Raw genomic sequence first — 26,221 nt, forward strand, 5'->3', positions numbered from 1 at the left:
ACATGAATACTGTTTTTTGGTATAGGCAGGGATTTCAGTGATTGTGTTGCTGTTGAATATGCTTTACTAAATATGCTAGTCAGATTCACATGCTGGATGACTTTGAAGTCGGTGACTTTCAGTAAACCTCTCATGGATTACACAATCCATGTAATGACGATAACATATTTCTACAATATCAGAAAATTCATATTTCTTAAAAGAAACAGTATTTTGAATCTTTATAAATAGCTTCAGTGCCATGGAGCAAATTATTTCAGCAATCTTATCCTTTATTCAGGAAAGTATCTGTTAAAACTTTAATAAAGTGAGATATATATACATTTATTTGGACAGTTTTATATAAAAACTAACTGTCTTTAAAATCAAGAGAGCTGCTTCATACTTTATAAAGCATGAGAACTAATTTATCTGTGATGTTGAAAAATATTTGTCAAATAAAAGATGACGTAGCCTTCAAAAAATCGCTTATAGTATGGGCAATGTTTGCTGAGGCTGTTCCTCATTTTAAAGTAGTCCCTATGTTACCAGCAAAGGGGATTTGTTATCCAGTTGCCAACATCGTACCAGAAATACATTATTTGTATCCATGTGCAAAAATGTGTTTGAATATTTTCAATTAAAATGTGGTTTGTTGTTTTTTTTGTTTGTTTTTTTAATTTTATTTCAGCAACGGAATCCTGATGTTCGTCATGTGGATTTGGAGATACTATAGCCTTGGCAGAAGAAATCAGGTTGCTACCATTTTGAAAAGAAGTCATGTAAAGGGCTGAAAAGCTTCTGAAATTGCAGTGACCTCAGCACCATACCTTGCTTACTTTTGCTGTAGGCTTCCTGGACTTAGCACTGCTTCTGGTTCTGGAAGAGCGTTAGACTCACAGACAAAAATTTCCATGGCAAAATCAATTTTAAAAAGCTACTTGACTTAAATTACACGGGGGAGTCTGTCAGAGTATATTTACTGCAATTCAGAACTTAAGACTTGAGGTTTAGTTAGGCAGATATAGCTGCCTGAAAATACACAACACACTGAGTTTTTCCATTTGTGTCCCTTTGCAGTCAGTTTGCACTTCTTTAGTTTCTTTCAAGATATCATTAAAGGTTCTTGGGAGATATTAAGATTAGCTAGGAAGAGTTTGTTCCAGTGGAACCTGCCAACCTTAAACTAATTGTAATATTTCAACTGTGTGATTGTTTCACAGTTTTTCTTTTCTATAAGATAAATTCTTTCAAACAGGCGCTGGCCTTCTCTCAAGTACCATGACCTGGAAACCTGCTTTTTGCCACTGTTGTGATTACCAACTGCACTTCAGAAAAATAAGGTTTTTTCTCCTCAGTGGAGTCAGCTGTATGTCGTTAGCCAGAGTATGTTAAGTTACTGTGAAGAAATTACTGTGTAGAGATTTCACTGAACTTCCTCTGTTTTAATTTTGTTCTTTTTTTCCCTACTTTAACACTTGTTCTCTTATTTGTAAGTATCTTCAGATGTAATCTGGGAGATATTTATGGTAGTGCTTATTAAAAGTTACCTGGCATTTTTGGCTTTTTATACTTCTAATAGGCTGTGTTGCCAGATATGGCCTTTGCTAGAAGGTGTAAGAGACATAGTTGGAAGTCACAATAGTAAAAAATGTATCAGAACTATTTATAATTAAACAAATGAATACATTGTATTTTTAATTTATTTCCCTCTAGACATTATCTGTTACCTGAATTCTAGACTGCTTCTCTTGTGTTTTTTAAGAATTGACCTTGCTTGTTTGGGAAAGTAGAGTAATTCTATCAGTGGTCCTCAGCAATCCTGAGCTAAGTGTTTAGAGTTTCTACCTTTGAAATGTGTAATTCTAGCACGGTATATAATCAGCCTCAAGGCTTTCTGCGATAGGCACCCAAGTTGTAGCAGATTCTTTGAGACCTGCTCGTTGTTAATAAGGCCACGAGTACTGATCATGCAAGTTGAAATATAAGTGAAATAACTGCATAAATAACTCTGAGGAAAATCCTTTATGCACTTTAACATATTTCAGTAAAATGAGAATTGTTCATGGGTGAGAGGTGGTAATACGACCCTCCTAGTGACCCAGCTGCTGAGTAATGACTGACTTGCTGAGAGAAGAAATGTTGATATGAAACACAAGTCTTCAAAAATAAATTTAAGATTAAATTATAAGCATTGCAGCAAATAATAATTGTGGAGACCAATATGTCCAGGTATGACTAAAAGCTTTTTAGAATGTTTGGGGTTTTTTTTTTTTTTCATACCAACTGTATCTTACCAGTGAATTATGAGAATTTAAAATAGCATGCCTTTTGACAACTGCAAAGCACTTTGCGTGCTGGTCATTTTAAGTAGGAAAACATTCCAGAGTTTAGTTACAGATGGGACTTCACATACAGTAATTGTGGGTGAAGGGGTCTCTTTAGTAGCCTTGTCTATAATACCTATTCATTGGCGGCTTCTTTGTAGCATATTAGCTTATTGTGGCTAATCCAAAAGAAGGCTTACTTTATCTGGTTTTCTCCTGTTGTAGAACTAGTTAGTATATTTAAGCCTGATGATTTGAAATGCAGTTTAAAGGTAATTTGGAAGTGTACTGTATCAAGTAAATAAGGCATATTTTAGGACACTATAAATCATTACCTTTCTCCTCACCCTTCCATGTAAATTTCATCTCATCTCAGTATGCAGTCTGCTGATAGTCTTATTCATGAAGAGCACTGGAATCTGATAATGCATCACCTCTTTCCTTCTTCCTAGGATATTTATGTGGATTTTGAATTTGAATAAACGCTTTAATAACCCTGTTATTCCAGAAATCTTAAAAACCTGAAGAGAAGTAAAACTGGGAAAATGTTCTTACTGGGGAGGTTAGTGGAGATAGCCAATGTGATCTAAGTGGTTGGTATGCTGGAGCTGCTGATGAATGAGTAGTGTTAGTATGCACTTTACAGGGCAGAAATTTCACTGAGAGGTTAGTAAATGTTATCTCAATACTGAAGTGTTCCCATGTCTTGTTTAAGAGGTGGCATGAGTTTATATTCCGACAGGGCATCTGCTCCAAAAGCCTATTAAAATTTTTTTTATTTATCAGAGATGAAATTCATATGAATTCTGATCTTAATTTCCTTACCTGAGTCAGAAGCATACCTTTCATGCACCTTTTGTTTGTATTCCAAGATAAAATTCAGCTCCTGGTCTCCCAGTAATGTTATTGATTATAGCATCACAATATGTTAAATTTAAGAAGCCAGAATTTGAATGTTTTTGGGTACATAACAGTTGCATGGTTTGAGGACCCAGTTCCATTTTCAAAAACAACCTGCATGGTGATGTACCACAAAAAGGCAGGCAGACTGGTTTTGGCAGTACCTTGTAAGTTTACATGTCTTGCAGTTGAATGAAAATAGCGATTCATTGAGCCTGTCAGGTTGGAAAGGAAAAGTAATTCCAAGCTGTTAAATTTTAATATATATTATAACTTGCAGATTGTTTTTAACAGTTTTGACATTTTTACTGCTTTTTTTCTTAACTGTATTTATGGTCTACAACTTGAGGTGATGTGGGTCCAGTACTTGGTTTACTTTTGTTTTAGTGTTTTTGGGGAAAATGTTTAGCTAATACATTTACATGACAGAATCGTCAAAATTAAAGAAAACTTATAAAGTGTGGAGGAGTGGATTTTTTTTTTTTATCACAAATGCTATTACATAATGTTTCTTTTAGATTGATTTTAAGGAAAAGGATTTTAAGGAAAAGGAGTGAGGATTTAGCTAACAAAGTTATATTCTAGAATTTTTTCAGTTAAGGTGTGGTCTTTTAAAATAATTTATTTTTGTAGACTGGCCTAGCAGGTTCTATTTTTTCAAATTGTGTTCAAGGTACTACTGCTCTCTGCTTTGTGAAAGATTGCTTACATGTTGCGCAATGTCTCGTAATTCTGTAAAACTTACAATGTTTGAAAAAAAAAAAATTGTCTTAATGTTCCAATACACTGAGTGATCTGAATATATTTTAAGTCAAAGTTGACTGGACACTAATAATACATGTTTTCCTGTAGAATTTCTTTTTCTATAAAATTCTGAAGTGATCATCTTTCCCCCATGAACCAATTCGAAGTCTAAATTGTCTCCTTTATACACTGTGGAATTCAGTATTTGATGTGGTCCCCCTCTAGCCCTCCACTTTCCAAAGCATTTATTAAGCATAATGTAGTAGTAAATGCTACAGTATTTACTGTTCAGTGGACTACTGTATTACAGAGACTGTTTGCTGTGTGTTCTGGTCTAGAAGTAGCAGAGACTTAGGGAACAGGGGAACATATTTTTTTTTTAAGGACAGGTTGCATCCTTTATCCTCTGTGACTCATACTCAAGCTGAAGGTTTTTTAGCCTCTGCTTTTCTCCTTCCTTGAATTCCCACACAGATTTTACTATTTTTTTTAATAACTCTTAATTTTAGAGGAGGAAGCCATTATGAGCATCTTATGTTTTTAACAGCAGGGCTAGATAATACTCTCGGTCACTGGATTTTGCACTGTACTTCATTGTTCATAGTTGACAATAGTGATTGCTGTTTTGAAAGCTACAAGTCATGTTAGCCAAAACTACCAGAGTTTTCTGATTCTGGCATGTGCAGTTTTTTCAGCTGTATCCTGAGACTCAGTTTTTATTGAGAGGTTTTTACTGGCCCTGCTTTGATAAGGGGGAGTATGGGGAAAGAGTTTTAGGTATGTTTTGTCTAGGTAATACACTGATGGCAATTCTGTGTTCTCCTTATTTGTTATCATTTTAGCGGACTTTTTTTCCATAACAAAGAAAAAATTATGCATTATGGAAGCCTCTACTAATGATGAGTGCATTGAATACAGGCTTCCTGCAAAGAGTTTTTAGGTTTTTGTGTATTGAAATTGTGGCAATTTTTGAAAATTCTCAATGAAGTAATCCTTTTCCTAAAGTTGATTTAGATGTGTTTCTTACAAAAGAATCCACAGAAACATATTGTTTAAGATTTGAAAGAAAAGTATTTTATTTTATGGTCATATGTTCTTAAGGTGTTTTGGCTTGGTAGAATAGAACAATTGATTAATATTGACTCCTGTACAAAAACTGAACTTCTGTGCATGCCTGAAGGCTTACGTTGCAGAAATGAATATAAAATGACAATGTGCTTTTTTTTTCCTCTAGCTTAAGTATTGTGCTGCTTCTGTTCTTATTGTTAGCTCTGAATAGAGAGTACAACTAACATCTCTTTTGCAGTTTACCTGCTTAATGTAAATGAGAAGTCGAGGTGTACCAAAAAGATTTTTTTTTTTGTAGAGGAGTTGCTTAAATAAGTAATCTTTCATTTCTTGTTAGTGAGACACAAATAATTAAGATCAAAAGTAGACTATATCTCTATTACATTTAAAAGAAATGGGAATCCAGGCTTTAAAGCACAATAGTCAGATTTCTGAAATGCATGTCCTTTGAGAAAAATAAAATGTGCCAGGTGCTCTAAGTGGTTGTATGGACTATAGAAAATGCATTCAGTCAGGCTTTGCTGAAGCAAAAGAAAAGAAACTATAACAAAGTGTGTGGTAAAAAGAAAAGAATACAAGGAAAGAAAAAAACTAAGGTGTTGAGCACTTGGCAATAGGAAAAGATGAACACAATCTGAAAAATGTGGCCAGAAATAAGAAATGATGATTGGAGAGGAAAAGAACAGTAAGAAATTATATTTGATGGAACGCATAAGATGATGTAGTATGACATTCTCTTTCTTTTAGCAATATTCACATAGTTGGGTGATTCTTCCTTCCCACCCCCAGCAAAAACTCATCTTTTTTTTCCTGTAATGAAAATCAGTGCCTCCATTTAACTGTTTCCTAATACAGTGTTCAGTCTTGCAGTTATAAACCTATTTGCCCTCTGAAAACTTAGTCTTATTGCTAAGGGTGATGGTGTAATCTCAGTCTGGAACTTTGTTCTTGAGGTATGTATTTCGTGAGTGGAGGGTGAGTAATTTTAAATGTGGAAACAGGAAGCTGGAGTGAGTTAAAGAGAAAATGAATTGATTCTTTCAGCCAGAAAATGATTGAAGCACCATACTGAAAATGTTACAGGGGGAAAAAAAAAAAAAGTGTGTTCTAAGGTCTACAGAATTCTTGCAATGAACTGTAATCATTGGTGAATATGTTAGTCCGTATTCTTCAAGGTGCTTAAATGTCTGTGGATAAGCAAGATTTCCAGTTAAATCATCACATTCTGAAAAGAAGTTAAAGAAAACATTCAAAGCATTATGTGAAAAGGATGTACATTTTTTTAAATACCACTGACAGATACTGTAACAGATTATAGTAGATAGGCAGAACATTGTTCTATATTACATGAGGCTCTTGAGGACAATTGCTTTTTTTTCTGTGTAAATCAAAGCCACCAATTAAAATAAAAGGTCTTGATTAATTTTTATAAGTGTTATACTAACAGTAAGCCTGGTCAAATTTTTGTATTGCCAGTGTTTATAGGCTGTTACGGGGAGAAGGTGTCTGTTAAAATAGTGGAATACAGCTCCACACTCTAGCATATGTTTGATTTTTGTAATGTAAATTTAGACTATATTTAAAACTTTTGACGTTGTGATCAGCTGCTTCAGATCTGAAGATAGAAGAAAAAAAAATGCAGTGTTTTATAAATGATGTAATATAAAGGGGTTTTTGTAAGTTCCTCTTCAAATTAAAGATGCTGAAGAACTATGTGAGAAGAAGCATTTGAAAAATGCTGAAACCATTTTGCCTATTGTCAAATTGTATTAAACCTGAAAGTCAACGGTGAGGATTTGCACTGGTGGTAGAACTTTCAAAGGGCAATCTCAAAGTAGAAACATGTTTTTCCATGCAGCCTTTTAATCAAACGTATTTGCCCCCCTCCCTGTCCCTTGCCATGCTTTTTGGTGTATTGGCTTTTTCATTCTGTGTCTTGGTTACCCCATATTAGTATGGGGAAGTCATTTTGATTTGTGAGGTGTAGACATTTAAATATTTCTCTGCATGTGTTCTTTCTTTTGTAATTACACTTGAGTTCGGTACATCCTGTAAAATGTCTGGAAGTTGTAATTACTCAGTAAAACGTTACATAGCTGGTAAAGGTTGTGTTCTGTTAATTCAAGCAATTGCATATATACAGTAAAGGTAAGCAATAACACTGGCTTTAGGCAGTTGATGATTTGCTACGTTTCTGAATTCAAAATGCATATAACAGTACTTTATGGATGCAAAACAAAGGTTATATCCATCTATTTGTACTAGTTATTCAGTCTGCCTTTGTGATGTTGACAGTACACACTCTGTTAAATAGCATGCACTCGGTACGTGAGCAACCTGCCTAGGGTAGCCAAGCTGTATTTACATATACTCCGTACTTCACTGGCAACTGTGCTTTTCATCCTATTCACCCCCCACCCCCAAAGAGTGCACTTCCTTGCCCAGTACAGAGTAAGCTCTTTCTGCCTTGCTCAGAGGCCCTCCTGGCACTGTCTCCAGTTTGGACTACCAGTCCTGATACACATCTAAGGATGATGTGAAGAAAGGTAGTAAGGCAGATGGGTTGCATGTCTGTGTATAGTCAAGGGTATGGAGAATTTCTTGAAGAGGTTGGGTTTATGTGTTAGACTTACATAATAACTGTAGTTTGACAATCCCAGCAAAGCTGTCCAAACCTCTTAAGAAAAAGCTAGGTATCATTCACTTGAAATTGGTCAGCTTAGAGAGGATTTAACATACTGATTCATTAAAGTGCCACTTTTTGTCACAAACATTGATGAAAACTGGTGATTTATCCAGTTATGGAAAGAACTACTTCTGATTGGGCTAAAAAAAAAAATCTGTATGTGGTTCGAAAGAAGAGACAAAAATGCAAGAAGCCTGGGCGATAAAGTAGAGAAACTTGAAAAACTGGAGTTTTTGTCTGTATGGTACCGGATATCAGAAAGTTGCATACATCAAGCAACATATTTCGGGAAAGATTTTGGATATGCAGCATGTGTCCTGATTGCTAAAGATGTTTCATTTCGTAGTTAAGAGACTCCCTTTCTCAAGGGATTTTCTTGGAGGGACACTGGGCAGTAATGTGTGGTGTTCAGATTGCAAAAGGCTGTGTGTCACAAACTCATCTCCCATGTTCAGCAACATTATTTTTGGATGGTGACACCATTGCCAACAGTTTTGGTTTGGGTTTTGTTTGTTGTTTTGTTTTTTTTTTTTAATAAACCAAATGGCACAAAATCTGCTTGAGCAGGTAAGTGACAGACTTCAGGGCCTTGTGTGTTTGAGGTCAAGTCCAAATACTGGACTGTCTTTTGGGCTATCTGAATAAACAGGCAGATGGTCTTGGCCACTTTGAAAGAGGGAGAGAGCTCTGTCTTTTTGCATAATGTAACCTGGAATCTTCAAAATCCTTTCTTTATTTGCCATTTGTGGCATTTGTTGAAGGGCCATTCTTTAATTGTGTTAAATGGTTGGTAATGGGTTGAAGTGGGACCTTGCAGTCAGCTGGTTGGAGGCAATCTGTTCAAGAATCAGTTTTGTCTGTCTTTCCAAATATTTTATGGAGGACTTTATTAAAAGATCATGTAAAATAAACCTTCCTTTACCATTTGAGTTAAACTTCTTGAAAACCTTAGCAAAGGGACATAATTTCTGCCTTCACAGCTCAGCCTCTAGTAAATTACCTATATTGACTGACCCAAGTTCTGTACTGTGGGGTTTTGGGGTTTTTTTGTTTTTGTTTTTTAATTTAGACTTCTTGAGTTCTTCTGGTGCTGAATTGGGGCTTAGTAGGATCTTTTCTAGGTCCTCTTTACTACAAACAAGGTGGCTTAAATGTTATTCAGTGTTCTAGTGTAAACTGATATTCAGTGTTAGAGAATTTTTTTTTTCCCCAGAAATACTGATGGAACAGCAGTCTACCATTGAAATAAATCAGGCCACTCTGAATACACAAAGCATTAAGTTTAGGATCAAAATGTTTTTTCCAAAGCAAGCTGCAGTAATAAAAATGCATCTTGCATTTGATGCACACACAAATACATTCATGTGTGAACTTGTGTCTCTGCATGTTATAATTGTATGTAGGTGTCTTTGGTTGTAGATTTGTACCTCACTGATGGTGTTTCTCGTGAAAGAGAACAGATACCTTAGCAAAAATAAATACTGTGGAAGAAGATTCTAATGAATTTGGACAGTTTGGAAACCTTGATGAAAAGGTGACATTTCAGTGAAGCTGTGGCTTTGAGATGACCAAACTTTCTGTGTTCTGCCCTGTGTTTTCATCTGGCTGCTGTCAAGAGACAGCATAGAGAGGTTTAACAGACCTGTGGTTGCTCTTACGTCTTTAGCCACTCAGACTGATGGACATTAGAGGAAGAAGGTGGGGAAGACTGAGCAATGAAACGGTTAACTTCAGAAGTATATTAAGCAAGACACCTTACAAAGGGGATACCTGAGGTATACCATCGTGTTACTGTGGAAGCTAAAGAAGTTAACAGAAATGGAAGGGATGCTCTTCACAAGAGGGACAAGATTGAATAGTTTTATGACAAAGTTTATTGTTTTGATATCCTCAATCTCCAATGTACATAAACAATTTTCAAGTGACTTGGACAGAGATGTATGATTTTTTTCACATTCTCCGCTCACTTTTGTTTGCTAAGGATGCATAATTTTGACATCTGTATGCTAAATTAAAGGTATGTCAGTGCTAATCCTTACCAAAAGCTGATGCCTGAGCAAGACATCCAGGGCTGAACTCAGGTGAGTTCCTTGGTGGGAGAATACTTTTGGCAGCTCTCAGTTTCTCCTGACAGCCCTTTTTCTAGCCCCATTCCACCTGGAGAAAGGATCAAAATGATGTATCCCCAGCAGAGCAAAAGTGAGCAGAGAACAATGAAAATCATATATCTCCCTCTTGCATGGTCTTCTTTCAGCCTTAGCTTAGGGTTGAGCCGCTGGCAAGGCAGCTCAAGTCTAGTCATGGGGACGAGTTTCTCATGGGAGAAGTCTTTTTGCAGCCTTTAATTTCCTTCAGCAGGTATTTCTCTATCAAATACAAGAGCTAAAAATAGGAGAGGGATGAGAGAGGAGGAGCCACGTTTGTGGTGGTGGTGGTTTGTTTCTCAATGTTGAATAAGATCTCTGCCTTTTAAGATTTGGTCCCATGGTGATAGACATGAAATAATATTTGCTTTGGTAATTGTTGAATTTGAATGAGGAAATGTTCCTCTTGCAAGTTATGGTTGTGCAAAATTTCCATGGTATGCCTACTTATGAGCCCAAACACTTATGTCTGTTGCTGGAGTGAAGCTCCTGAATAGATACGCTGTTCACATTTCTTAATTCTCTCCGAGCATAAATATGCAGGCGTTTGTTCTGTCTTCTGCCATTGAAGAAAGCCAAGCTTTCTTAGAACCTGATTGTCCCCAGCTTCTCTAAACAGCTCAGATCTGTTGCTTCCACTAAGAGCTTAGGTTTTGATCAAAGGAAATAGGTAAATACTCATATCATCTCATCACAGAGAATGTGGCAAAGGACAAGACTGCTACTTTTAGCTAGGCCTATGTGAAGCTTGTGGACTTTGACCTATTCTGCTCTTCCCCCTTTATGCCTTGCACCGATTTCCTTGGTTCTGACCTTCAATATGTAGCTTCAGTCTCCAGGTGGTTGAAAACAAGGGGTTTGGGTGGAGGAGATGAATTCCAAAGTCTATGTTCCAAGAGCTCCATCTGCTCAGTAGACAATTGAACACTTCTGGATCATTGGGGAGATGTGCAGCGATGCTCTGGCTAGCGTTTGGTGGGTTTACGAATGTGCCAAGGTTAGTTTCTTTTCTTGGAGATTGGTCTTGCCCTGGAACTGTCTTCCTGATGCTGTGGATAGGAAAGGTAGCCTGGGTATTTCCTTCAAGAAGGAAGAGGACTTCCTGTCAAGAGACTGTTAGGACTGCTTGCTGCTCTGCTTCTCGTTTTGGATTATCCTTTAGAAAAAAATGCATCTTTCCATCAGTTCAATAAATAGTTCATTTGTGGGCTCTTCAGGTTTACATCCTTTTGCAAGAAGACTTTTCAGTTTTTCACTCGCATTACTACAAGGCAGTTTTGAATGGTTTAATTAGACTTTTCTGCTGTACTACTGACCCTGTTCCTAAATGGGAGCTAAATTAATATTAACTTTTCTGATGGGAACCTTCGAGTCATTAGAAAACCTGTTTCTTTCCATTTTCCTACAAAGATTGCCTTGGTTGTGGCAATTATATCTGCCAGATGAGTAGGAGAGTTTAAAGTGTTTTTAAGAACAAAAGGTTTTTTAGCTTTTCCCCAACACTGTTATGTAAGTTCATGTCAGATTTTTTTTCTCGTCTCAGGTAATTACTCTGCTGGTGTGTGGTGGGGTTTTTGATGGTGTGTGTTTTGGTTTGGGGTTTTCGTGTCCGTCCCCGTCCCCGTCCCCGTCCCCCCCCCCCCCCGCCTTAACACCATGCAATGGCAGTAGAAGCTGCTTTTATACTTCCGATGTTGAAGTCTTTGGAGGAGGGTTATTGTATTCACAAGGTAAGGTCATACACAGAGATCTGCCAAGTATTCCAGGGGACTCCATGCTGCAACAGGGAGGATTTATCCCTGGAGAGCTGTTCATGTATGAACTTTCTAGGAAATAACCAAGACAGAGCCTTTGATTTAAATAGGCCCCACTCAAGGAGTGCTCAAGTCACATCAGTGGTATTGGTTTGCTGTATCAATAACTAAGATTTATATGGTTGTCACCTGGAGCTGTATTCATGCTTTCCTCCTGCTGAAGAACCTGGGGACCACTGGTAGTCACCCATGGTGCAGATGAGCCAGGTGAGGAAAGAGGAGTTCGTTCTTCCCTGTTCTTTTTGAGATGTCTATGTGCATATTTACAAACCAAAGCTAAACTGTGCAAGTCAGCACTCATCTTGTGGTGGTGTCCAAACTGTGAGCTAGTTGATTGCAAAGCTATGAGAAGAGAACGTTGTGAAGGCAGTATCTTAAGGTCTCAGATGTTAGGAGAGAGCAAAATTAATGCTGCTGTGCAAATGTATCTCAGTCTCCTTGTACCTGGGAGTCCTTATGTCTGCTCTACAATGCTGCTGTTTCCCAGTGCCCCAGCTTTCCTGCAGGAGGATGCTGCTCCATCAGCAGTGATTTGGTATTTTTGTTTTATCCTCATCATTTGATCTGTGGCCTGGTTTTACGTACTGCATGCACTCAAACAACACTGCAGGCAGGCTTTTTACTGTTTTCAACGGCTTTTTCTCTTGTGCTTAGCACTATAGCTCTGGTTCTTCAGTAGCACTAATCTTTACAAAACCCCTATGAAAGAACTGTGCCCAAAACTGGGATACAGCAGGCTGAAGGTTGAAACATGCTGTGTTCCATAGGACTCTGATGTTCCAGTCTCCTCACCATGATGGAAGCACTTCTTCTTCTGACACTCCTCCTTCCACTAGCTCCAGTCACAGAGGTGCCTCAGTAGAGGGAGGGTGGCAGAGAAAACAGCAATTCCTGCCTAGCTGAACTCCTGAGGGCTAGATTTTGCAACTTGAGTAGTCTTAATAAAATTAAGATTACAAAGACTTCTATAATGTGAGCTTGCGCATGACCTTGTTCTAAGCAAATGAGGTAAAAACTAAATTCCTTCATACACATGAGGTGCAATGGCTGACTTTGACCTTAAAGGTCCCCTTCAGGGACATCTTAGTACTTGAGCAGACGCATAACTGCCAGCCTGAAGGACCAGCACCGTGGCAGAGCCGGAGCACGGTTTAACTATTGCCTTCCCAGTATGTCTAACAGGTATTTAGTGGAAGAGTGATAAAATGCCACATTACTGAATTACAGGCAGCTGAGCTGCCTGTTACCCTTCAGTAATTTCCCAGGCCTGGTTCTCCCCCATCCCAGGACCTCTTCCTTACCCCTTCTCTCTGCCTGTCCAGCCCCCGTTGCTACCTCTCATGCTCATCAGCTTCTTACAGACTCTGCTGTTAGACCTCATCTCTCTGGGGATCTTTCCAAGCTTCAAAAACCCGGTTGCTGCTTCTGGTTCCGTACCTACATGCTCTCCTTCCCTGTCAGCTTCCCCGGCCAGTTTCGTGCCTGTACTGCCCCGTCACTCCATTGGTTTCCCCATCCCCGTTCACTCTGGCCTCTGGATCTACCCTCTGACATTTCAAGTCATTGCCCAAAAGCCTGGCAAGTCAGAGCTTTCCAAAGAGAAGTAAATTATGATTTTTTTTCAGAGGGATTAGCACAGGTTTTTTTACCTACATTTCTCAGAATCACCTGAAATTATTTTGGTGCGGGTTTCACTACAGATGATTTTCACAAAAAACCCCAGTAGGCTGAAGCCCCTGATCTAGAAACCCCAGTTAGTTTTACAATGTTACAGGCACCCAAAAGCGTTGTTTTATAATGAAAATATGTGGCAGCCATTTCTAATGGATGACAGCAGCCTGAGGTCAGGCCTGTCTTGCTTCACAGCCCAGCAGAAGGGGTTTGCTGTGGTGAATGTTTGTCACTGTAATTGCTCTACAAATTATTTGGAGTTGGGATTTTCTAAAGCGTTTAAGAGAACAGGAGACATTCAGCCATCACTGAATTTTGAATTAAAATGGGATTTAAACTCCACTGCTTGAAAATCCAGGCCTTAAGATTGCAGATGGGTACCTTCTCTGAGCAGTCTTTCTATCTAACCAGCGCATAAATATATGTGGTTATATTCTGAGGTGAAAATGACTTATATTATATTCATAGTTGAATTCTTCATAAGCTTTCACTGTGCTTGCTGGTGCTTCATACCAAACAAGCATTTCATGCAAAAGACAGGCCTCTAACCTTTTATAGAAATCCAAGTCTAAAACTTTTAATATATATTTATAGTGAGAACCAGTTGTGATGGCTGTCACACTGACACAACACCACCTATAGAGACAGGGAGACAGGTTAACCAGAGACTAACTTTTATTGTGCATTTTTATGCAACAGAACAAATGGAACTGGAGGTATGTAGTAATAAAACCAATATTCAAATTAGAATTAACACCTGAAATAGTAAACTGTAGGTAACAAATGTCTTTATAATTAAAAAATATTGACTGTTTAAAAAATTCTCTAAGATTTTATATTCTTTAAAAGAAATGTGTATTTCCACATAGAAAACAATTCACACATCCTATAGAAATTGTCACAAAAACCTTACTAGTCTATATTACACTATGCACTTTTTTTTTTGTACAATATCTGGTAAAGGTCTATCCCTAACCTGTACTTACTCTACACAGTACAATCATCATTAGAAAGTATTCATAGAATTAACTACACCATAACAATAAAAATATCAGGATTAATGGTTTTTTAATCACAGTTTCTCCACAAATATTTGTCATAGAAAATATAGCGAAGGCATGTTGGCACAGATGGGCGTGCGGTACTGCTACACAGAGTTTGAGAGAAGGCAGATACATAAATGACAGTAAGATTAAAGAGTATGGAAGGATAAGACAAGAATCTCTATCCTCCTGGGACTTTCTGGAGTGACATGATAGATAGCGGTTTCCTTCTGTCGCAAGCCTGCTGTCTACATCCAGAGCTGGGAAGGGATGTGCTGACTTACAAAGCACGCTGCTTAAATATGGATATCTTGCTCCGCAAGGGCTTATGCGCTATCTATTATTTCAGGTCCCGTACTATTATACCTAACATCTTCTGGATATTTAGACACTTCAGTGTATATGAATTTATAATGCTTCACAAACAAATTAATCGGAATAAGCTGTTGTGCAAGGTTTGGGGCTTTTTTAAATGAAATGGGTGGGTCAAGAGTCAAGTGGCCATGATAGCAATTAAAAAGAGACAACTGATAAAAGTTGTTGTACTCTGTTATTTTAAAACCAAACATGAACAAAAAAAGATGAGCTGGTGTCTGCTAATGCCTGTCTGTGACTACGATTCATGTCACTGGCCAGTGCACGCAAGCAACTGAGGGCAAAATTTTGTTCGTAAAGAAAGGTCCAAACCTGCAAAGCCATTTCTAGTACCAAAGTGGCTTTCAGGATGAAACTATACATTTGGTTATTTTGCACAGTATGAGAGCAGAGACGATTGTGAGTGGTTCCGGGACGCTGGCTACACTTTTTACACTAAAAATAAAGCTAGGCTTACTAGTTATTTCAGCAAATCTTTAGGTTATTAAGTAAGAGAGGTCTGTCCAGTCCAGTAATTCTGTTCTGTGACTGTTAAAAATGAAGCGTTCCTATTTTTAACCTCATACGATTAAACATTTGAAAGGAAACCATCACAATGTTTACAAAAATACAGCATGATACATATCGCCGTGGACAAATTTACAGTATAATGTTGACTCACACGTTCTGACATGTTTTACCAAGTAGTTCTGGCAAGTGTCACCACATTAAACATAGACCAGCAAGACTTACACCATCTGAGCAATGTAACATCTTCTATCATAGTTCTTTTAAAAAAAAGTGTAAGTTCAACACTGAAAAGCTACTATAGGATATCTGTACCTCGACGTTTCTATACACCGAGCTTCTCCTCCAGAGGCACCGCGCACCGCCGACTGCTCAAGGAAAGTCACCTCCTGCCTGTAGTGAGGGATGCTGTCCCAAACCCCCCCGGCCTGGTGAGGTCCAGTGTGACTAAACCGCTCATTCACTTTCAGAAAATAAATGTTACTCTGGGGCAAGTGAGTGCCTTTCAACCCCTCCTAAAAAACCACCCAGAACGAAACGAATCGGGAGGTACTGGACGTTGAAGGGCCGAAAGCACATCCCGGCCGAGCGAGGCCCCGTCGGCGGCGGTGCAGCCCGTGTCCCGAGGCGCCCCGCGGGCCGGCCGTGAGGGACCGGTCACAACCGCAGGCGGAGAGGAGGCGGCAGGCGGGAAGGAGCTATCATGTGGGGGAGCTGACCCCTGAGAGACCGCCTCGGTCCTTCGTCCGCGGTCCGGCCGGAGCTAGAGGAGCGCTGCGCCCCGGAGGGCCCTTCCTGATCTTTGAGGAAGGGGCTGGGTGCCTCCTGCCCTGCCCGGCGCACGGGGAGGCGGTTGGGAAGGAGAGGAGAAGGGTAAAAGGAGCAATTAGTAGCTTCTCTTGTGGCTCGCACAAGGCGGGGAGCATGAGATACGCATTCAGGAGAGTCAACGCTGATGAGGTAGCACTAAGGATGGTCAAAAGCAAAGTGAACTTTCTTTCCGAAAACCAGTCCCCCGCACCTGCCAGCGGGGAAGTGTTGCCTCAAGGAGAGCTGGTTCAGGCTGTGAAGGGTGCCAGCACTGGCCTGAGCGACTGGACAAGGGCAGGGAGATGGAAACGCCCTGACACGGAAAGGAAAGGGTATCGTTTCTTTGGCATCGCGTACTTCTGGAGTGCACCAATTCGGAGGGACAACGGACTCCTAAGCCTTTAAAATTAAAGGTTTTCAGTGGACTGACGTTTTTATTTTTTTAAAGTTGGTATCTGCTTCCGGTGTTGTGCACCGCTGTGAATTCTGCTGTAGCACAGCTCTTTTCTTACAGCTCTTAGTTAGTCTGGACCCCGTGTTTACTTACAACAGAAGGTTAAACTAGGCTCTTCTTACCCGACCCCTCCCTGAATGCAACACTGAACACCTGACTGTTAAGACTAGCACATTGCCTCATCTATTTCAAGGAACGGATATAAACCACAAATGAAAGCAAAACCAAGAAAAGGCTATTTAAAGCCTCTAAAGCTACGTAATATGGCTGCAGAATTGGAACAGACAAAGCAAAACTTGTCTTCTGAAATGGCAATTTGTTTTCTGCAATCTTGTTTTAATGAAAACTGTCATGATCAACCCTAATCCCCTAGAAATCTAGATAAATATAGTGTCTATCTGATATACAAAGCAATTTTTATCTATTAGAAGTGCCTGTTATTGTTCTGGGTCTTTGAAGGATTCTGCTGTTGACGAGCACTGCTGTTTTACCCGGGAAGCTTAATTTCCTGGCAGAGTTGGCTAAAGGAAGTCCCTGAATTTTCCATCTTGTGCGGTATTTTAAGGTAGCATTGATAATTATGTTATTTTCTGTTAGGAAATGGGAGACCACTTCTTTTTTTGTTATAAGCGTGCAGACTTGTTCTTACATCTCCTACTCCGGGAAAGCAAATAGTACCCAGCTGTTCTGGGTCCAGACCTGGGCTTGTTATCAATAGGCAGACGAGACAGTAGCTGCTGTTTCTTTTGACATTTTTATAGTTTTTAAACGACCTTTCCTCTAGAACTAGATGAAATGAACTGCAATTTCCCTTTGAGGGTGCTATGAAGGATTTGCAAATAATAGGCACTAAGAAGTTCCATAGAGCAGGTCTTGAAATGGTTTTCTTTCTGTTAACTGGGACATGGTAGGATGGAGAAGCTGAAATGTATGCAGTATGTGTTCAAACATGCTTTGGATTCTTAAATGACAGCAGGGTAAGTGTGTTTAACAAATAGTCTCTCCTAAATTAAGTGGTTGCTACTGTTTTATGAGGTTCTTCTTACTGCCATCAATCGCCAGATCCATCTTGCATACCTCTATTGAAGACTTCATCCTGTGATCCTGGATGGTCAGTCCCTTCGTAATATGAGTTCCCATTGTGAAGGAAAGTCCCCACCGCACGCCCTTGACGAGCATGTCCTACTGCGTCGCTGAATACCTTGTTTATTTGCTCTTCGGATGGCATCCACCAGTCTGGGTTGGAAGTACAATGCATCCTAATGAACTCTGCGGGAAAACATGCAAGGATAAAAAACAACTTGTCTTTGCAGCATCCATTATCGCCCAGGTGTCAAAAGCTCATGGGAAATAAGAAAGGGGGCATTACTGCTCTACTTAAGCAGAAGTAAAGCCTTATGGGGGATGCCATGATAATGCCACTTGGACCTATTTTAGTTCTGTACCAGTGTGTTTCTCCACATGCAGTGTATGTTGTTATATCTGAGCTAATTATGTGACGCGTGGGACCTGGAGATAAAATCCCTTCTTGTGGAAATAAAAAGAACTAATTCGAAGCGACGACCGTGATTCAGCATGTGCCATACATGTGAAAGTTAACATGAACCGGGATGTATTTCATTTGAAACCTGTTGTGTATTTGTACCTTAAGGCGATTACTCTCGTGGATCTTTATGATCGCCCTCTGCTGGCTGCTTCAACATCTGCAGGCTGCAGTAGCCCACAACCTGCTTGAGAATGTCACTACCATTATCTCCGTTTGGTGCTCCTTTCTGTTTGGAATTTCTTTCATTTTAAGTCCTGCTCCTTACATCTTCCTGAATCTGACACCTATTTTTCAGAGACTAAACTGGCCTTAGAAATAGCTAAATGAGATTAGAGGGCTAATTTGGGAAGCCTTGCAATAGTTTTCAATGCAGGAGAAAATGAATTGTACTGCATGTAATTTGGCTATTTAAATAGCTGCTGCTTCCACATACAGCTATTTGTATGTGATGATTGCATTTTTTATAATTTCTTTTTCAGATTCTTTGACATGCAATATGCTAAACTTGCAGAAGGTGCCTTACCAATTCTGGAGTTTTAACTGCTAGACATAGCTCAAAGAGGTGTATTTGGACTTTGAAACATCCAAATACGATTTTAAATGTGAAGGCACCTTATTAGATATATTAGATACACTGTACCTCATATGGAAACCGAGCTTCTTATTTATTCTGTAACATTAGTTATTCCCTCATGCAGTATTGTATGTCCCAGGATATTTTTAAATTCTATTTTCTACTGTTGACAAGCCAACAGCACAATAAGTGGCGTAAGGTAACTTCATTACTGTCACCACATCTCGAGACCAGGGAATGCTGTGCTTTTACTGAGTTCCCATGCCTGCAAGGTATCTCATCTGTTGGACAATTAGGACGTGATTTTTGCATAGCTCCTCCAGCAGTGTGTCTGCAAAAGTGATAGCTATCTCGGTTTTAAATTCATTTCCCTGGAAATCCACACAGGCAACAGTAATTCCTACCCAGTTATGTTCATGTGGGGCTCCACAGACTGGTGTTTTTCTCAGAGAAATTGTTACCACGTAGAGGAGTAATGCTACAATTTAAGCATGCCAGGCTGTTTTAAAGCTGGTTCCAGACATCAGTCAGGTGTAGGAATATATTAAAAATGTTTATAGATGTTTAAACTACTCTGAGTGCAGACAGAGAAGCAGTTTGTACTTCCTGCTATGGTGGGAAGGCATAATTGGACGTGCTGAGAATTAGTCAGACACTTGTTACCTTGGCTTGCAAACGGGTAGGAGCCAGTGACCAACTCTTGGCACTGGAGAAAGTTGTCACGTTCCCACCCATGCACGAAAGCCCAAAGGGAAAGCTGTCTACTCTGCTTTCTTAACTGGTCCTTAGATACTGAATGTTTTGGCTTCCTTTTCAAGCTTCTGCAAATTAAGGAAATTGGCCTTTCTCTTTCTCCCAAGGAACGCTCCACATGTTCTGTATGTCCAGGACCCCAGAAAGGAGAGTGGCCATAAGCAAAAGTCCATTTACATGTGGATTTACTGTTAGTCTTCGTGGGAGGCAGGGGGAAGAAAGGGGAAGAAAAGAGTATTAACACTCTGCTTGTGCATAAATTATTAGGTGAAATTTAAAGTCATTAGTAAATGGTTAATGCATTTGTATTCAGCCTTCAGTTTCCAGGAGAACTTCTGGGACCCTGAATCTTGCTCCAGACCTCTGTGCAGCATGGTGTGCAACGGACTTGCCCTTCTATTAAGCTCTGATAGAGTATAAGGTCTGATAGAGCATCATAGAACAGGTTAACAGATTCCTTTGTAGTAAAAAAAGAGCCTCTTTGCCTAATTTGGCTGTATGTAAAATCTGAGTTCATTACCTGGTTACATCAATGTACCCCAACTACAGGTCTTATCTACTTGGCCTTGTTGGACTCTTCTAACCTAGATGGGACAAGGCTCCGTCTGATGTATATAACCACTTTAGACTCCAGCTGGATGATTAAAGATACTTTTATCACTGACTGACCAAAATATAGCTTCTTACACTGCATTGAGTAGTAAAACATTCTTGAAGTCAGTTCAACCAAAATTTCATGTATGTGCTCACAAAATACTATAAAGTTAACTATGAGTTAATTAAAGAAATGATACGCATATGCATTTATAAAAATGCAGATGCTGATACTACAAACATGTTTTTAATGTCCTGTTTTGTATTTTTCGTTATAAAGCCCAGTACCAGGGCTTTTGAACAATTTTAGGAAACCAAAGTATGAACTGCCACAACAGATAATTCTTCTCAATCTGGACCCCTTCTCTGTATTGTCCAACATCCTCACTCTCTGACATTGTGAAATGCTTGCAAAACTCCCCCTCCTTTTCAGGCTAAACATGGGGGAAAGTTGTTCCCTAACTTTTTCAGTCAATGTTGCATCAGTACTTTGAAAAAGAAATTAAATCCTTGACGCTGCATTTGTATACACGTTGTATGTAATTAATCTGTAGATGTTCTTGGCCCTACAAAATGTTCAAACCTATTCTGAAACTCTCTTAGCTTTTAACTCCAATGATGCACTGTGGCCTTGAGCGTCACATGCTTATTGCACATTAGGCTATAAATATTCCTTTGGTTAATTTTGCTGTATATCAGTGTTAAAGAATGCCCTTTTATTTTATTATAAAAGAGCGTAATCAGGATTGTCTGATTTTCCTTCTTTGTTGTTTCAAGTATATCAGTGTCATGTGCCATTGCATTTGTCTCCTCTCTTAAATAAGCAGTCCTGTTTTTTCCCATTCAAAAAAACCCCAACCACATATATAATACATACATACATATATATATGTATGTATAAAAAAAAAAAAAGCGGAGTGTTTCTGGCTGCTTGTCACCTGCCTGTGAAACCCCTTCTAGTTCTGCAACTGTCAGCCAAATGCTTCTACTGAGCCAGAGCCAATGTGGTGAAATGAGATCACATATGGTGGACACTGAGCGAAAAGATGCAGTACCTCTGAGACATGTTACTTTTACTGGATCCAGAGGACGTCTTTCAGGACCTGTCTCTCCTGACTGCACTGACCTTTTCCTTTTTCCAAGGCCGCATGAGTACTTAAGCTCATCGGTTGTGAAAACAAATCTGATGAGATAGCGAAGGAGCCGTCGTCCATCTTTCTTGGAAGAATTTACAGCCTCATCCCACTGTTTACTAGTGATGTAGACAGGGTAGTTGTTCAGCAACTGCTTGCTCCCCTGAAAAAGTGAAATATTTCTGTTGCTTATTTCACAAGGCAAGTAAGCAAAGATGTCAGCTGCAATAAAAAATACTCTTTTCAACTAGCCGTGATACTGATGGCGAAACACATCCTGAAGTGAACGCGTAATTGCTCTTACTGAGAATGAGGACTTTTAAAATTACATTTCCGTTTTCTAGAACTTGCATTTGGTGAGGTACAAGGAATACGTTTTGAGAGGTGGCTATTGATAATTTCCACTTTAACAAGCAGGTTAAAAAGAGTTAAGAATCAGTGACAGGGTATACTATTTAAGTATAACCTTTCTTCTTAATCTGTTAAAATGCATGAAAAGGGTCTTTGAAGAGCGTGATCAAATGGATCACTTCATCGCAGCTGACAGTTTACTTCAGAGGTGACTCTTTTGGTCTATTTTTATAATAAATTTATTACTTCTGTAGAACACACCCGAAACTTGACAGCAGTTATGTTACTGTGAAAAATGTAAAGAAAATAAATAAAGGAACTATGAAAACTAAAAGCTTCATTATTATTAATGAATGCTGTATTAACTCAAATTATAGCTTTACAGAAATGCTACCATGTCAGCTGGAAAGAAATTTTGCTTTTAACCTTCGTAATTTGTGTGCTTCAATATTCTCACATTAAATGAATGCTGTGGGACTAATTATGGGCATTCCTATACTCCACACACATTTATAAGCCCTCTTTAGTCAATCGTACCTAAATTGTATTTAATTCTTGTTGCCCATAAAATGCCATAGTTCAGGATTATGCAACTGACATAAGATGGTACTGTTAATATACCTGAAATAATTGAAGTACACAAAAAACCAAACCACGCCCTCCTAGAGACTCATTCACTTTTACAGCTACGCCTCTTTATTAAAACACATAAATCTGGAGGCCCAATTAGTAAAATCTTCGTATAGCCTCCAGCTTAGATAGGAGCTCACAGCAAACTACAGAAACATGGGTCTGATGCTCAACAGAGGCAATCAGCCGCATGCTGCACTTGTGGGAAACTGTTGCAAACTTCTCCTCCTCGCTTCCAGATCTTTGATATCTGAAAAATCTATTTTTAAGTACTACCCTTGCCTCCTTTCGTATATTTATTATAGCATCCTGGGAGACAGCGTGGGAGCATCTTTGAAGTTTTTCCTCAGGTATTTGCTTTTAATTTTTTTGCAAGTTTGATAAATATACGGAAGGTTGAATTCAGTGAAGACCATGATGAGGGGGTCATGAGAGAATCTGTATGATTTAGGGTACCACCACCTCCCGGGGTGGTAGCATCACTGGGAGCTGAGCTTATGTGACACTCCGCTACTTGTTCGCCTTGGTGCAAACTGCTGGCAAAGACAGCTACAGGCAAATCCAACACTCTGCAAAGGAAGCCAAAATATAAAGGAAGAGATGGGGTTTGTCTGTCTGAGGGACCCCTCCCCCCAAAACATCTCAACTCTTCATTCCCCCTGTAGCTTGTAAATCTGAGCTTGTAATCCCCAAGAGAAAGACCTACAGTCCAACTCTTGTTACCGCTTGAGACTTTCTCTTTGCACTTCACTTGTCTCCTCCCACCACTGCAAAAGGGCCAGGGTCAATTCCTCCCCCTCCAGTCATGATACAAGAAGCTGCTTTAATTTTTGCCAGGTACACAGGCGCCTGGGAAGCCAGCAATATGTGTGAGGAGCTCTGCTGTGGGAAGGACATTATCCTCCATCCAGTCCAGCTCCTCGTCCTCTGCCGACATGGTGAAGGGGCTGGGGAAGGAGGAAGAGAAGGGGCACAGCACGGAAAGCTCTTTGGGGGTATCGTAGTCTTATGCTGAAGCAACTGTGACCACTCCATCTCAAGGGGAGCTGACGCTAGTATTTCCTTGGCTTGTTCCACCACAGAGGGAATACACAGGACCATCTGATCCCCACAGTGGTACTTTTTTTTTCAGCAGCTAGCTCCACATCCCTTTTATATAAAGCGAATTATTTTCTTACCTTAGATTTCTGAAACCTATGGTTTTTTTCCTATTAAAAAAACCTGTAGCGAAGTAAGGACCTTTCTTACTGATACCAGTGCAAAGTACAAGCTGCAGCTAACTCTGTAGGCACTGCCTTACTTTTAAGTCCCAGTAGGCAGGAGCAATGCAATGCAAGCCTGTAATGGCACAGTGTAAGGCTCCAGGCTTGCTCATGTGCGTTAGGGACGGATGCTTATATGTGGCTTTGCTAAGTAGCAAACTATCCTAGAAGCCACCTCTGTGTTTAAATGTATTGCACTGATGGAAATAGGGCACAGAAAGGCCCAACATCTAAATTTCATGAGAGCTCACATTACTATTAACTGAGGAGAAGGTAATAAATTTTGCGTAATTTCCTCAGCCCCAATTTTATTTTACTTCTCTCTTATTCCCTCTGAAATTTAGGATATTTTTCCTCATTCTTCTCCAAAGGCATGATATAGTGTTATGCTACCCTGTTAAACAATTGCTGGGTTCCTGCTACAGATATACTTTCATTACTTCCTCTGAAAGTAAAGCACTTCTGGGCGAAAGATTCTCGGTAAATATATGATGCAGTTTGGTGTGTCCAGCAGTCATTACACTAAAACAAACAGAAAACCTTCCAGAAATGAAATAAGCAGACCCTGAAGGAAGAACCAAAGTACAAATGCATTCATGCTTGTATTTGTACATGATTAAGCTTATGAATAAAAGATTAGCATCTATGTGTTTAATTGAATAAAAAATTCTGTCACATCATGACAAGTTATTCCATGTGGGACATTACAGAACAGCCTCAGTTTTTACAGTGCTTGAAAATTTTAGTTAAGCCAATGAGCATTAAAAAAAGCGAAATGAATCCTTGGAATATATTTCAGTGATAACAGCTAATGATATATATAAATATAAATTTATATATGTATATATCAATTTGCACAGGAAAAAACTGAATGGAGGAGCAGTGATGCACACCCTGAACGGCTGCAAAGCATCTTCACTGAAACTACACTAAGTTGGACTACGTGACGTTTGCACTACATATCACTGATGTGCAAAGGGAGGTCAGACTTGACCTAAGTCTTCCCTCTCCTCAGTTTGTTTCCATGAATAATGGGTAGTGACACGTATACACTACATACACAAAAACATGCATAGCAAGAGCCTCAAATACAGACAGTCTAAACTAGAATAGTCTCAACAAAACCACTTCATCTGAGGCATTTTTACAAGCCTGGATAGAAACACACTGGAGCAAAATTCACGTGAGTTACACTAGAGCTGATAGATAAATCTATACATCTATCTTCTAGAGAAGGGGAAGACACGAAATTTCCTGCTTTTTCACTGCAGCACTTTTAAACAACATAATTACAAAAATCCCCAAACTCTGTATCAAGTATAAAATTGTCAACACTCAACATTTTGTTTGGGATGCTTTCTGAAAAGCAAGAGCACTCCAAAGCCTTGCAGAAGTCTATATTTGGGTCTGTCTGCAAAATGAAGGAAACGTATATTTTAGTGTTAACCATCTCAGGGCTGCATTAGAGCTATACTAACTGTGTCCGCATGCCTGCCTGCGTCCATACACACGACATGCTGGTACTCCCCACGCACGGGCTGCAGCCCCTGTGCACCAGCAGCTGCCACGGTGGCCACTGTCAATCACAGCTACAGTCCTCACCAGGCTAGCCCTAGCCTAAGTTCTACCCACAAAAACGAGGTTTCTGAGGAAAAGTGAGAGAAAAATTGCCCAAAGCAAGGCAAGCGCAGCTGGTGCCGATGGAGGGAGTTACGTGCTGCTCAGTAAAGTCATCCTAGATTATACCAGTGATGAATCTCCTCCATCTGGGGGATTACTGTACCTAAGAATGACAGTTTAATAATAGATTTTACATACTTTTACTACTAAATATATTCTTCCAGTGCCTACTGATTTATTTGCCTACATGTTTTCAGTGAATTGTCAAACATAAAGAGATATAGGTTGTCTTCACTGTATACTACCTCAGTCGGATGGTCTGTTGGCTGTGGTACCATAAGCTGGTTGTGATGCTGAAGCACAGTCTTCAGATAATCTAAAACAGTCTGGCAGGGTACTGCATAAAACAAATTGCAATTACTGTATATTAGCACAAAATAGAACAACAATATTAAATCAAGCAGTGTTCCTCAGGATCTGTTTTGTACGTCTGTGAGATTTATTTCAAATAGGAAATACTACTCATTTTGATTTGTGCAGATAATTCATTCAATAAATATACGATGGATGTTGTATTTCCTATGTTGAGAACTCTGATATCGCTTTTATTTTCGGCCCACTATTTTCAAAGGTTTTTTTTCCTAGTTTGAAATTATAATTGTTACGAATACAAATTAGGTCAGCAGTAATGATAATAAGAAAAAATCTGTAAATACTATAAGCAGCCCAAACCATACAAAGGAGAAAACACTTCCTGGACTTAAATCATGCACTGATTAACATGTAAATATGCTCAAATGTTTTTGAAACTACAGTCTGATTAACTATACTGAACAGATTTAATGATTCATATACTTTAATTCCTTTTCCCTCCCTCCTCCCAAATTTGTTATAAAACTAGGTGTTAGGCAAATTGCTTTATTTCTCTTTCCCTCATCCTCCCCCCCTTTTCATTCCCATCACCCTCATCCATTTCAGTAGTGGTACCAACATCCTATTCCCTTCTGCTGAGGTGATAGGTTAATTAGGGATGATTCAATTATGGGTCTCTCTTAAGCAGATGCTGCCACATCCCTGATTAACTCTGGAGTATTTTTGAGATACAGTGCTTTTCTCCTGAGCCTGAAACACCATAGGAGAATTAAACAGATATTAACCCAACATTAAGACTGATTTGTGCAAGACTAAATAAGTATCATTTTTAAGGTACCTTATCACTCACATTTCATATGGGTT

General features: G+C 39.2%; 2 protein-coding genes across 4 annotated transcripts in view; one reads left to right on the forward strand and one right to left on the reverse strand.

Moving 5' to 3' along the window:
• SLC30A9 (solute carrier family 30 member 9) overlaps positions 1-7,122 on the forward strand; it is a 43,221-nt gene extending 36,099 nt beyond the window's left edge. For both annotated transcript variants that reach the window (XR_005931124.1, XM_030001932.2), the window contains one exon: positions 671-7,122. Coding sequence is in view for 1 of the 2 variants with exons in the window: in XM_030001932.2 (XP_029857792.1) it covers positions 671-715 (45 nt within the window). In the remaining variant the exon portion in view is untranslated. The remainder of the gene's footprint in view (positions 1-670) is intronic.
• Positions 7,123-13,984: 6,862 nt separating this feature from the next.
• The window catches only part of BEND4 (BEN domain containing 4), a 33,514-nt gene continuing 21,277 nt past the window's right edge, over positions 13,985-26,221 (reverse strand). Inside the window, exons 3-5 of one of the 2 annotated variants that reach the window (XM_030025073.2) lie at positions 25,291-25,382; positions 21,116-21,285; positions 13,985-17,791 (exon numbers count right to left, since the gene is read on the reverse strand). In XM_030025073.2, the coding sequence (XP_029880933.1) occupies positions 17,782-17,791; positions 21,116-21,285; positions 25,291-25,382 (272 nt within the window). In that variant the 3' untranslated portion in view covers positions 13,985-17,781. Of the gene's footprint in view, positions 17,792-21,044; positions 21,286-25,290; positions 25,383-26,221 lie in introns of both variants that reach the window. The other variant, XM_030025064.2, reaches the window with a different exon arrangement.

This window comes from Aquila chrysaetos, chromosome 1, assembly GCF_900496995.4.
Source record: "Aquila chrysaetos chrysaetos chromosome 1, bAquChr1.4, whole genome shotgun sequence".
Lineage (NCBI taxonomy): Eukaryota > Metazoa > Chordata > Aves > Accipitriformes > Accipitridae > Aquila > Aquila chrysaetos.